This window comes from Copadichromis virginalis, linkage group LG11 (genome assembly GCF_057382275.1).
Source record: "Copadichromis virginalis isolate Kocher_CV1m ecotype Utaka linkage group LG11, C_Virginalis_male_GT1.1, whole genome shotgun sequence".
Lineage (NCBI taxonomy): Eukaryota > Metazoa > Chordata > Actinopteri > Cichliformes > Cichlidae > Copadichromis > Copadichromis virginalis.
The window spans coordinates 9,741,915-9,755,207 of record NC_140628.1 but is presented as its reverse complement, the minus strand read 5'-3'; the positions used below and the strand labels follow the sequence as shown (position 1 = coordinate 9,755,207).

Below are 13,293 nucleotides of genomic sequence, written 5' to 3'. Positions count from 1 at the left end.
GATTTTGTTGAAATCAAACTTTACAACAACAAAGGTTCATAAGTCAAAGCTTTACTCCTTTCGTTTCAGTATCTTTTCCATTCTTTCATAATATTGCTAATATTTCCTTCTCCTTAAAAACCCCAATACTGCTATAATGGTGTAAAGAATAATTTACTGGTATACTTAGGACCTACTAGTATCAAGTGAACACCATTTAAACACCAAAGCCTACCTGTTGTTGCTGACTATGTCCAACCCTGTGTGACCACAGTGTACCCATATTCTGATGTCTGCTTCTTGCAGAATAACACATCACAAAGTTTAAATGATCTGAAACTGGTTTCTTGAACATGGCAGTGAGTTCACTGCACCTTTGGGATGTGGGAGAAAAGGAGATTCACATGATGGATGTGCAGCTCAAAGCTGCATCACACAGTTGCTCCAGCAACTATGATGCTATCATGTCAACGTGGACCAAAATCTCTGAGGAATGTTTCCTGCACCTTGTTGACTCTGAGACAAAGAAATAAAGCATTTCTGAAAGCAAAAATGGCTTCACCAAAAGTACCTAATAGTGTCTGGTGAGTGTGCGGTAAGACCTTTATCCATGTCACTAGCTCAGTGAGACCTGTACATTTAATCCAGCCTAAGTGAGTCTTACACAAACAAGTTAACACGAATGTTATTAAACCTTCCAACAGCAGGCACAGCCTGTGAGTTTTACTTAAACTAATACCTATACTGATTGTTACTAATCTACTTTTGCATTTGCTGCAGTTTATGTCAGTGAATTGTAGATTTCACGCTGTAAAGAAAAACACTGACTTACAATGTTCAATCCAGACCTTGGAAATGGCAGCAGACTCAGTGCCACTTGCTCTAGAATGTTGCCTTGGACACACAGATATTAAGCACTTCTAATTCTGCTAATGAGGGTCATTTGATAAAGTTAAAATCTCCTCAAGTAGGGATTAAATAAACTGCTTGAAATCCCATTTGTACAGCTTTTGAGCACTGTGCTCTCAAGTGTAGATCACAGCATTTTAACTTTACTACACATCCACATCATGTACTTTTCATTTGTCAACCATGTTGATTTATTCTGATTACCATTATACCACAAACACTTTAACATGGCCTGTTCAGACAGCAGCCTTGAGTCCAGGTAATTGTGGCTGGATTGAGCTCCTCCATTGTTTTTTTAGAAAAGCTGTAATGCCTGGTAAGTAAGCCACTTAGTACTTATGTAATATGAAAAGTGAGCTATAACTGACCACAAAGATTAAGGAAATAAAAAAAATGGGAGGGAAATTGGTATTCTCTCATAAATATGCAAATCTCAGATATGTTTACTTTCTATTGGGTACCTACAATTTAAGTATGAAGCAGCAATCTAATGATCTTGGTACATCACATTCATGAAAACCTTAAGTTACAGAAATATCAATACAATACTCCAAAAGACCACATAGGATGATGGAGGTGGCATAAAATATCAAACTGTGACGACATGAAGTAAGCACCCTTTACTTGATAAGGTTTGGTCAATATACTTAACATGTCCATTGAGAGAGTTCACAACTTTTCTGTTTCACATACTGGTATCTTTATTAACACCAAGAACAACAACAAGCTACAGCACCAACCCGATGATAAAAGTTTGGTTAATAAAATATTCAATCATTTACAGGCTACTGAGCACAGGGAAAATAAGGATCAACTTAGTAAAACTAAAATGTGTAGTATGTCTGTTTTGTTTTTTAAACATTTTTAAAGAGGGTTAAGCTACTATCGCACTTTAAAAAAAAACATCTTATGTAGCTGTACAACATCCTGTAAAGTTTAAAAACAAAAAAGCAAAAAGAACACAGTATAAAAAAAAAAGAGCTCATTTCTTAATCCAACACTCTCAAGACAGACACAATTTTAAAAAATTTTGTTAAGATGTAAGCTGTTCTTGTGGTTTTGGATTTATGTCCCCAGCCATGATGCGATGAATCCTCCTGCGGTGGTTTTTGAGTGATTTCAGGTTTGGATACGTACCCTGGCAGACGTCGCATCGGTACGATTCAGACTGTTTGTGAGTCAGCAGGTGTTTCTGCAAACTCTCCACTGTACCAAACCAGCGGAGGCAAACAGGACAGCGGACAGGCTTGATGGCAGGCTTGCAGGCACCGCTCCTCTGGTGAAAAATCAGACTGATGGTGTTTGGAAAGTCAGCGTTGCAGTGGGAACAGTGCACACTTTTGGGTGGGCTTGCAAACTGATTTGTAACCCGTGCACCTTTGCATCGATTCCATGATATGTGCCTTCGGAGGGAACAGCGAGTTGCAAAAGTATTCCCGCATCGTGTGCACACAATCCTCCCCTGCTTCTTTGGTGGATTTGGTAGTGGCTCTGGGTGTGATTGCTTCTGTGGAGGAGGGTGCACTGACTGAACCTGCTGCTGCTGTTGCTGTTGTTGTTGCTGCTGCTGCTGCTGCGGCGGCGGTGGAGGTTGCTGCTGCTGAAATCGAATCAACAGTGGTTGTGATCGCTGTGGCTGTAGTCCCTTCAGTAACTGGTGATGAGGATGCATGTGGATCTGCAAATGAACTTCATAGTCTGCCCAGGAATTGACTGTTTCTCCACAAGTTGGACAAGTGTACGATTCTTGAGCATGCTTCTGCAAATGCTCCAAGAGAAGTCTCGGAGACGTAAATCCAACCCCACACTCACACGTCACCCTCCTTGGAAGTACAGACGGCAGTGACATGATGCCCCAGTTTCCTCCATCATCCTCCTGGGTTTGACTTGCTGGCTCTGCTGATCCATTGCCTGGCAAGCTCGTCTGCACAGTCCCTCTTTCCACATCTGCCATGGTTCGTTGAAACTGACATCTTTTTCTATGAACCATCATGTTATCTTTGCGGTTGAAGGTTTTCCCACAGACAAAACAGGAAAACATTGGTTTGATATTATTGGCATTCAGTGTAACCAAACCCTGACTACCACCCTGTGCTATAGCTCCAAACCCACGTGGCCTGAAACCACAGAGTCGCAGGTGGCGCCTCAAAGTTGAAGCACGGCTGTAGGTTTTTTGACATCTGTTGCACGGGTATCGTTTCACTCCATCCCGGACGAAATAGCGCAGACCATGTTCGACTGAAAAGGAGTTCTTCGCTTCATCATCAACACCCTTCTCTGCAGAACTGAACACCTGCGTTTCATCATCCAAAGGCATCGTCCACTGCCCTTCGTTACTACCGTCACTATTGGCTGCTTCTGCATCCCAGTTATTTTCTTCTCCTTGCTGGAGTGAAATGCTACACACAGAATTATCCTTGTGCTGCTCCATCACTGGAGATTTCAGGGAGAATGGGGAGAAGTTCTGTGCTGGGCGAGCCCAGGCCAATTGTGAAACTGCAGACTGCTCTGCATTTGGAGAGGTCACCTCTACCTTGATACGGCCAGTAACTTCCGTGCCCACGCCAATGCTCTTGGAATTCTGGGATGCAGCACTGACTTCATCCACACCATCACTGGCAATGCTTTTAGTGGACTGCAGTGCTAGCATCTTCTGTATTGAGGGATTGATCTGCTGAGAGAGGACTGACCTTGGACCTTGGCACTTGTGTGTTTTGAGGTTCCACCTCCGTGCATAGCTGTGCTTGCACATTGGACAGAAGAAAACCTTTTTCGCATTGTTGAGACTGTGGAACGGCACTATTTTCTGTGCAAATGGAAACTTGGATTTTAAAGCGCTTGATGGCGGTAGAGCCCTGTTTCCGAACTGAGGGCACACATGATTGTCAGGCAAAGGCAGTCTCCCAATGATCAGCTGTTTGCATCGACGACAACACTTAATCCTCTCTTTTTTGTGTAAAAAATGATGCTCTGTCAATCTGTCCAGGTTCTGAAAAACCCTACGACAGCGGCCACACTGGTATTTCCCATATGTTCCGCTACCAACAGGATCCATGAGCTTTTGACGAGTCTCGAGAACTACAACAGGAGATAAAGTCTTAGTCAGAGAGACAACCCTCTTCTTACTGGACTCAAGAATTCTGCTAATGGATGGAGCCTTTGTCTTTATATCGGGTTTTGCGAGGAGTCGCCTCAACTGTGCAATAGACAGATCATTGATTGGCGCCGCTTCTGTTTTTGATCCTGGTGTTATATCCATGGGTACAGCTTCCTGCTTGGGGATAACTGTGTTTTCGTTCTGATCCTGACTCTGAGGAAGGGGTAAGTGTTTCATGTACGCTGATGCGAGCAGCTTCATAAGGATGTTATTTGTGGGCAAATTCTCTCCTTTTTCACAGCTGCGGACAGCATTTGTGTTCTCCTCGAAATTAGTTTCCTCTACAGTCTCTGTTATTTGCTCGGCAGTGGATGGCATGTTCTGAAGTTGCTCCTCACTATCATTTTCAGGGGGAGCACACTGGCCTTGAGGATCGGTTACTATGGCAATATTGTCCTCCAGGCTTACATCTGCTTTTTGGGCTGTTAAAGTAGGTAATTCAACAGCTGGGGACTTGGAGGTAGAGGGACAAGCAAGGGCCAAACTGGACTGGGTTACAGGAGTGAATGATACATGCTGGGTTGGAAAATCCTTATTGCAATCTGTTGCACTGGGGAGAACAATGTTACTATCCAGGGGCTGCAGCAGCTGTATTTGAGATATATGTGAACGTTTGTGCTCCAGCATAAGACCAAAGTCCTGAAATTCCTCTCCACAATCACAAATAAAGAAAGAAGGTGTAGGGCTGTCAGGCAAGAGTGTTGGCGAGCTTAGGTGCTCGATGGATGAGTCTGTACTTGCAAACGGCGTTTCATGTGGGCTGATGTTAGGCTGGGTTGGAGGAGGGGAGGTGACCTTGGAGGGTGGGCTGGCATGGGTTGCCTGATGTACTAGCAATGAGGCCAATCCAGTAAAGGTGGCTGAACAAGCCACACAGCGATACACTTTGGCAGCGTTTCCCTGTAGCCCAAGCATCATGGCAGCCAATTTACCCTATGAGGCAGGCAATCAGGTGGTCAAACAGGATGGATTCCTGTAAATCACACAAACAACATGAACAAAAGGATGTCAGCAATAGAAAGCAGACAGTCTCCGTTTAAAAGTATACAACACAAGCACACATATTTATTTCAATTAATTCCACAGTCAAATGTGTTTTTTCTGAGTACTGATGCCAGGGTTCCCCAAGTGTAGAGCAAACCCTGTGGTTTGGCAGACCTACGGTGACCCCCAAACCGTTTGAGAGTACATTTTCACACAGAAAAAAGGCAACTGAAAAAAAAAGTAAAGTAGATTTAAGGAGGAAAGTGTCCGTCAGGTATTAGTCTGCCAATTGCAGATTACAGAAGGGTAGAGCCTTTATCATTGTATGTAAAAGTGGTCAACTATGACTGGATAATCTCTTGTTAATATAGCTTTGAAGAAAATTAATTCCCTGGAGTCTGTCTGTATTGTGCCAATTAGCATTATAGCAGGTGTTTGTGCGACAATAATTTAGTGCAACATTAAATTGACCCAGCAGAAACCCGAGTAAAACAAAACAACAATAAGGAAGCAAGAATTCTAAGTTTCCTGCTACCCATAAACCCTTTGGAGAAATTATAGAGAAACATTTCCCATACACACTAAGCCTTGAGCTTTATTTACCTATGTGTATACAAATCACCTTAATTTATGCGCATAAAAAAAAAATGCAGAAAGTTTTGCATATGACCACTGACCAATTTTGTTTGGTTGGAGAAAAGCAAAGTCACTGATGCAAAAAGCCAACAGAATGTCCCATCTTTGTTCACAATATATATATTAGGGGTGCAACGATACACAATATTCACGGTTCGGTTCGATACTTTGGTGTCACGGTTTGATATTTTTTCGATACAAAAAAATGTTCATGCTTTTTTAATTTGTCATTTATTAAAATTATAAATATATATTTTAACTCAAAAGTACAGTTTTTAAATTTAATGTTGCTGAAACAACAAAATAATTTAAAAAACAAATCTATCTAATTGAGAAATCACTCATCTTTGGAAAAGAGAGTTTATTACAGAGAAATGGCTCTTTCCAAAATAAAAGCTATACTATACGCTTCTTCTGGGCTATATTCTCAGCAGCATATTAAATATATCAGGTCCCCATAAGGAGAATCATGTGCTAATGGCTGTTTAAATGACTCGGGTAAAGTTTGTAGCATGCGTGCTTGTTGTTTTTGTCTGATTCCACTTGTCTTTGCACTAGGATGATGTCAGCGTAAATGTGCAGTCATATTCGTTGTGTTCCCACTAGTGCTGTCAGTGTTAATCTCGTTGAAATGATGTCAACGCCACAACACGGCAAATCTCCGTTAACGAGCTACCGCGGATCGCCCCGTGCATGGGGCTGGACGGCCAACACCTTAACAAGCTAACTGTGCTAATGCACTAGTTCCCACCAATGTAATTGAGCATTGCGTGGCACATCCGACATACTGTTTTACTTTTGTCCATGACGCGCTTACCTTCAGGGTCATATGTCACATGAAAACCAAAATAGTTCCAATCGCCAGATCTGAATGAGGGTGGGGGAGGTTCAATTTGCCATGTTGCAAGGAGAGCTTAACTTCTGTCTCGCTAGCTTGCCCTGCGCTCAGTGAATCTGCGTTCGACTACTCCGCCTAGGCTGCACTGTCGAGCGCAGATCCACTGAGCGCTCAACACAGACAGCATCGTCAGAAGGAAATTTGATAAAATAAATTAAAAATTTTGTATTGTTCGATACATATGCGTACCGAACCGAAAGCATTGTATCGAACAGTTCAATATCGATACGAGTATCGTTGCACCCATAAAAATAAAAAAAATTTATATATATATATATATATATATATATATATATATATATATATATATATATATTAGGGGTGCAACGATATTCGTATCGATATTGAACCGTTCGATACAGTGCTTTCGGTTCGGTACGCATATGTATCGAACAATACAACATTTGTAATTTATTTTATCAACTTTCCTTCTGACGATGCTGTCTGTGTTGAGCGCTCAGTGAATCTGCGTTCGACTACTCCGCCTAGGCTGCACTGTCGAGCGCAGATCCACTGAGTGCTCAACACAGACAGCATAGTCAGAAGGAAGAGCGCAGGGCAAGCTAGCAAGACAGAAGTTAAGCTCTCCAGATCTGGCGTTTGGAATTATTTTGGTTTTCATGTGACGTATGACCCTGAAGGTAAGCGAGTCATGGACTAAAGTAAAACAGTATGTTGGATGTGCCGTGCAATGCTCAATTACATGGGTGGGAGCTAGTGTGTTAGCGCAGTTAGCTCGTTAACGTGTTGGCCGTCTAGCCCCATGCACGGGGCGATCGGCGGTAGCTCGTTAACGGAGATTTGCCGTGTTGTGGCGTTAAGGTCATTTCAACGAGATTAACCTGAAATCACTAGTGGGAACACAACGAATATGACTGCACATTTACGCCGACATCATCCTAGTGCAAAGACAAAAACAACAAGCATGCTACTAACTTTAGCCGAGTCATTTAGACAGCTGTTAGCACATGATTCTCCTTATGCTGCTGAGAATATAGCCCAGAAGAAGCGGATAGTATAGCTTTTATTTTGGAAAGAGACATTTCTCTGTAATAAACTCTCTTTTCCAAAGATGAGTGATTCCTCAATCAGATACAGGGCTCGCAATATCGCTAGCCCCGACGTCTTGGGGCTAGCGATTTTTTTCAGTCGGGCTACCAAAATCTATCTCTTCCCTGCCCGTCGGGCTATTGTAGGAAGAAAAATATATGTCAATGCTTTTGCATTCTTTCAGAAATGTAGCTGGGTAATTATGTCATTGGCATCGGTGAGCCACTGTCAATATGTGACATATTGAAATCGCGTTTGAATTTGCGCTTGTTTTTTTGCTTTCACTTTGCAATCGCGCGAACTGTGTATAGAGAGCGACAGCACTGATCTGTGAGTGATGAAAATTTGTGCACCAATTCCTCTGACATCGTCTTATTAATCGTTAGCTCACTATGCAAACATGACAAGTGAAATCTCCCGCAGCAAGCTTAAACATGTGAGAGGTTGATCGCGCAGAGAATCGCTGAGCTTATGTGAGTGCGTGTGTAAAAGCAGGAGGATATATATTTCATTTCTTCTGAGCCAAATAAGATAGGTCAGGGTGAAGAAGTGACAGCCAAAGAAAAGCTTACCACAAAACGGAGAAGTTATGACAAATCAGACTATAAGGCAAAAAGAAAGTGCAGCTTTATGGTTTCATGGACAAAAGAATTTCTGTGGCTGCGATATGACGAGCTAAATAACCAGGGCTGCACATAAGTGGTCCGCAGGTGCGCATTCGCTGTCAAAATAAAAAACGCGTACAAGGGTTAGGGTTAAATTTAAAAACTGTACTTTTGAGTTAAAATATATATTTATAATTTTAATAAATGACAAATTAAAAAGGCATGAACATTTTTTTTGTATCGAAAAAATATCGAACCGTGACACCAAAGTATCGAACCGAACCGTGAATTTTGTGTATCGTTGCACCCCTAATATATATATATATATATATATATATATATATATATATATATATATATATATATCATAGTGACTATGACCAAACTATATTAATGCTTTATCATGTCTACTCCAAAAAAAAGCGATACATTTGAAACCATAAAAAAATACGTGGTAAAAGACACGCTTGGACAGAGCTGCCTTTTGCAGAGGTCTTTCCTCCCAACACCTCATTCTACAGAGCAGATGAAGCATGCCCTAGATTGGAGGGACTGCAGAAGAATCTATCAGGTCTTTCTGCAGAAATGGGATCAGGTCCTCAAGCTACAGACTGACCCTCATTTCCACTGGCATGATGAGGTGCATTTCCACTTACTCCTGACAGCAGGAAAAAAATGTGCAGACCTGTGATACTGTGATTCTGCCTCTGAAGCATGCCCAACTGGGAGAGCCTCAACAAAGCTGTGCGGCTGAGCAAAACCAGATGGCTGCATGTTTGGTCATGCGATAAACTGCACTCACTCACAGCCACTCACATGTAATGCAAATCAACACAGGTCCCATCATTAATTTTACACTACCCAAATATTTTTAAAAAAGAAAAAAAAAGAAAAGGAAATCTCTTAGCTGATACAGATAGGGTGATAAATTAAAGGAGAAACCAACATAAAGTGTTCTATGATTTGCAAAATGCAAAGTGATGGACAGTGTCCGGGGAGGAGACAAATCCTTTAGGGTCTCTGCATCAGGAAGGGCATCTGGCATTAAAATCTGCCAAGTCAAACATGGATAGCTACCTGCTGTGGCAATACGGGAGTAGCCGAAATTGGCTGAAAGCAATGAAATGTGTGCAAAACAGGTGAAGAAGAGAGTGCCAGGGGTGATTTGTGATAGAAGGACAGCACCGAGAGTGAAAGAGAAGGTAGTGAGACCTCTATGATGTATACAGGAAGCTGGGATGAAGATGTTAAGATTTTCACTGTGAGAGACCAGGGTGGACCAGATTTAAAATGAATATGTTAGAGGGGCAGCTCAGATAGAGCAGTTAGCAAAGGAGAAAAGGCTGAGATGTTTTGGACATGTGCAGAGGAGTGACAGTAGATATACTGGACAAAGGATGTTAAAGATGGAGTTGCAAACCACGCAGAAAAGAGGCATGTAGTAAAAGACAACGTACAGCGGGTTGATGCAACAGAAGAGTATGCTAGGGATAGATGAAGGCAGATGATCTGCTGTCGCAAGCTGTAAAGAGAGCAGTTGAAAGAAGACAGTGATGACAGTCACTTACTGAATTTTCACACCAATCATTTGTAGCTGCTGTTACCTTTATTTTGTTTACCATATTTTGTGTTCTTAAAGATTTGTTTGACTCCAACATTTTTATTGTTACTTTGCCTTAAGCTTCAAACACTTTCTTAACCTTGCTGCCATATCAAAAATGTTATTTTAAGTCACAAGTGATCGCACTTCTATGGACCAAATAGCTGTGCATTTATACTGGCAATGCTGGGATATTTAGGGTTGCAAAAATGTTTCTTGCCAAGAATTTGTCACTCTACTTCACCTACAGCTTTTTACAGTTTTTACAGAAATCAAAACACTGATGTGGCAAAGATAATAGAAAGCTGCGTGGGATAGTCAGCCAATAGAGATTGAAAATGTGACGTCATTCAGGGGTAAAACCGCAAAGAATTCTGGGAACTCGTGGCAAGAGGTACTAGCGCACGCAGGCTTTCAATTGAAATCAGTTACACAGCGATAAAAAGAAACACAAAAAAATGGCAAGAAGCTGCTGTATTATTAACTGCAATAGCCGGTTGTATGACAGCCACGGGAAGCCGACGGGTAAAGAGATCGGTTGTTATCGGATTACGTCATTGAAGAGAAATTGTTCGAGCCATGTTTCCGAAGTAACAAAGAGGCGACGGATGGCCTGGATTGCAGCCCATCAAAGACCAAATATAACGTCTCAGAACACTCCAGCTCACAGGTTAGTCTGCTCCAAGCATTCCCACAAAGGTCAGTGTTTTGTAGTAGTTAATACGTCATTTTTCATAACATAATTGGTGATATAGGTTACAAGCAAGTCTGGCGCTGAACAGAAATTGTCGCGCTATGCTCCTTTGTTTATTGTGCATAAATAATGAATTGTCTTGACACAATATTGCGTTTCGCTTCTGTTATTATGGTACATTGACAAAAACATATACTTTTATTCACAGGATAAAACAGTTTTTTGTATCACTAACTGCGCAGTAGGATTACAGCATACAATATTATTGTCACTGCTACATTTCTGTAATGCGAACCAGAAATTATTTCCACTACTAATTAATTACCGTTGAGCTCAAAGGTCCTATTAATAAACTGTTAACGAATGTGTATTTATGAAGACGATTTGTGAGACTGGTAAACTTACAATATGTACGATGGTCTTTCGTTCTACACGGTGCATTTCAAGGTCCTGTACCCATCCGTCGGTAAACTGTACCTGGGCTTGTTGCAATGACCTGAAGTTACTAAAAACTTCATGAGTGCATGCACTCACTCCAAGAACCGTATAATTATAAATATGAGCGTGGTGAAAGTTGGGCAGCACGCTAACGTCTTTTGTCCACTCTGTGTGCTCGTAAGGGTCTAAACCTTTCACTCCTTTGATTTTTTCCTCGTATCTTTTCTTTGACTTTTCATCAAGTCTGTCTTTGTACGGACCGGCATTGTTCTCCTTCGTTTTGTACATTCCTTTTTTGGGGGGGGGGCAAAGAAAAAGCAAGAAGGTATTGGAACCGGAGAATGAACGTTTTGCGGTGCTGCAAATGCTCGCATTTGATGCGGTACTTGAATTGTTTTGCCACGAGTTCCCAGCATGCAATGGGCGAAAGTCACGTGGTCTGTCAATCTCTATACAGTTGTGTTGGTCACTCTAGCACGACAATACGCCCAAGCTGATCTCAATAGTGCTCGGTGAAGTTGAGGCCAGAACTGCAGGGATCCTCTCACTTCTAAATTGTGGAAGTAGTCTCTGATAAACCCTGCTCTGTGATGTTGTCATCTTAGATGACATCTTCTCATCAGTCCCAGACTAGGTTTGGCACGTTTTTTTCCCCACGGGCGCAACTTATATACTCAACTCTGCTGCTCAACCCGCAAATGCAATTTCCAAACAAATAATAATGGATTGGATTTATATAGCGCTTTTCAAGGCACCCAAAGCGCTTTACAATACCACTATTCATTCACTCTCACATTCATACACTGGTGGAGGCAAGCTACAGTTGTAGCCACAGCTGCCCTGGGGCAGACTGACAGAAGCGAGGCTGCCATATCGCGCCATCGGCCCCTCTGGCCATCACCAGTAGGCAAGTAGGGTAAAGTGTCTTGCCCAAGGACACAACGGCCAGGACAGAGAGCCCAGGGATCGAACCGGCGACCTTCCGGTTACAGATGCGATTCCCAACCCCCTGAGCCATGGTCGCCCCATTTAAATATGGCACCATTTAAGGGAAAATAAATATGCTTTCCAACAATATCAGATTTATTGCCAAGAAGTATTAAAACAAACAAATAATTAACCAAATAAGTTTCCTTACTTTCTGTACTGAGCTTTAATTTAATGTGCATTTTTATGTGGCAAAGAATGGATGAAACCTAAAAACTGCCACAGATTTCACTCAAAAACAAAACAGGTTAATGTCATTGATATGATATTAATTCTAGGGAAACATTAACCATAAAGTGTTTCCTCTATGTGCAACACAATAACTTTAAAAATGTTATTAATTAAAGTAATGACACATAATCATGTTATGAATATTTTGAATATTTGAAGTTCAAGCATGAGGAGGCCAGTCTGACTTGCTGCTTGCATTATCGGACTATAAACAAGAAGATCAACCACAGCCAAGACACTCAATGCAAGGTGAGCATAAATATGCACACTGACAGGGTCGTTACTAAGTAATATAAGAATAATAGCGTTACCTGTGTAAGTTGGTTTGCTAATGCTGGACGCACTGCTAACAAACACAGCTACAATGTTTTGCCAACTTACTTTTGCACTAACAAATGCTTAAACAGCTCCAACTGAAGCATATGAGAGCTTTTGCTAGCTCCGATAGCTAGCTTGACATTCGCGCCCACCGTACATAAACAGTGTCTAGCTGAAACACCTCAAAGGGGGTTTGCTAGTGAAAGCTAACCAGGAGGAGGTGCCCGGCCACGTTCCCGAGTAGGCCCAAGAAATGAATAACTAACTAACGCTCGCAAGCTAGCTACCATGACCTACGAAGCAGCAGCTCCACAGAAACCGCCCGTTTCTATCTTCACGTACTCACCAGTCACAGGAGCGCGAACGTTTTTTGCAGACGAGGAATCACAAAGGCTGGGAACAAGGAGAGGAAATGGCTCGGTAGACATCTGTCCACGCAAAGAACGAACTCTCAAGGGAAGGGAAGGAAAGCTCAGCTCAACCCAGCTCTATGGTGAACAAATGTGATGCTGTGCCAGAAGGTAGAGCACTGAGCGGAAAGCTGCAGCTGCAGCAAGCGCGGAAGGGGTTGCACCGCGCGTGCGCAGTTAACGGAAAGCCTCTAGCAGCGCCTACCCTGTGCACCCATGGCCGCGTGCCGGATTGGCTCTGTATCTGTACTAGAGTTCAGATTGCATATGAAGCACAGAGTCCCACAAAACAACACACTACACACCGAGATCTGTAGAAATTTTACACTCAGCAAATGTTCACTTTTTTAAAAAAAAAGGTGAATTAAGTATCACTATCAAAGTGTTGATTTCAACA

The 13,293-nt window shown here is 42.0% G+C and overlaps 1 protein-coding gene across 3 annotated transcripts in view; it reads right to left on the bottom strand.

Annotated features, from left to right (window-relative positions):
- Nucleotides 1–1,564: 1,564 nt before the first annotated feature.
- Nucleotides 1,565–13,293, bottom strand: part of LOC146698067 (uncharacterized) — a 32,180-nt gene continuing 20,451 nt past the window's right edge. Inside the window, exons 1-2 of one of the 3 annotated variants that reach the window (XM_085473042.1) lie at nt 12,833–13,068; nt 1,565–5,018 (exon numbers count right to left, since the gene is read on the bottom strand). In XM_085473042.1, the coding sequence (XP_085329168.1) occupies nt 1,922–4,963 (3,042 nt within the window). In that variant the 5' untranslated portion in view covers nt 4,964–5,018; nt 12,833–13,068 and the 3' untranslated portion in view covers nt 1,565–1,921. Of the gene's footprint in view, nt 5,019–12,479; nt 12,503–12,832; nt 13,069–13,293 lie in introns of those variants that run through there. The other 2 variants (XM_085473044.1, XM_085473043.1) reach the window with 2 other exon arrangements.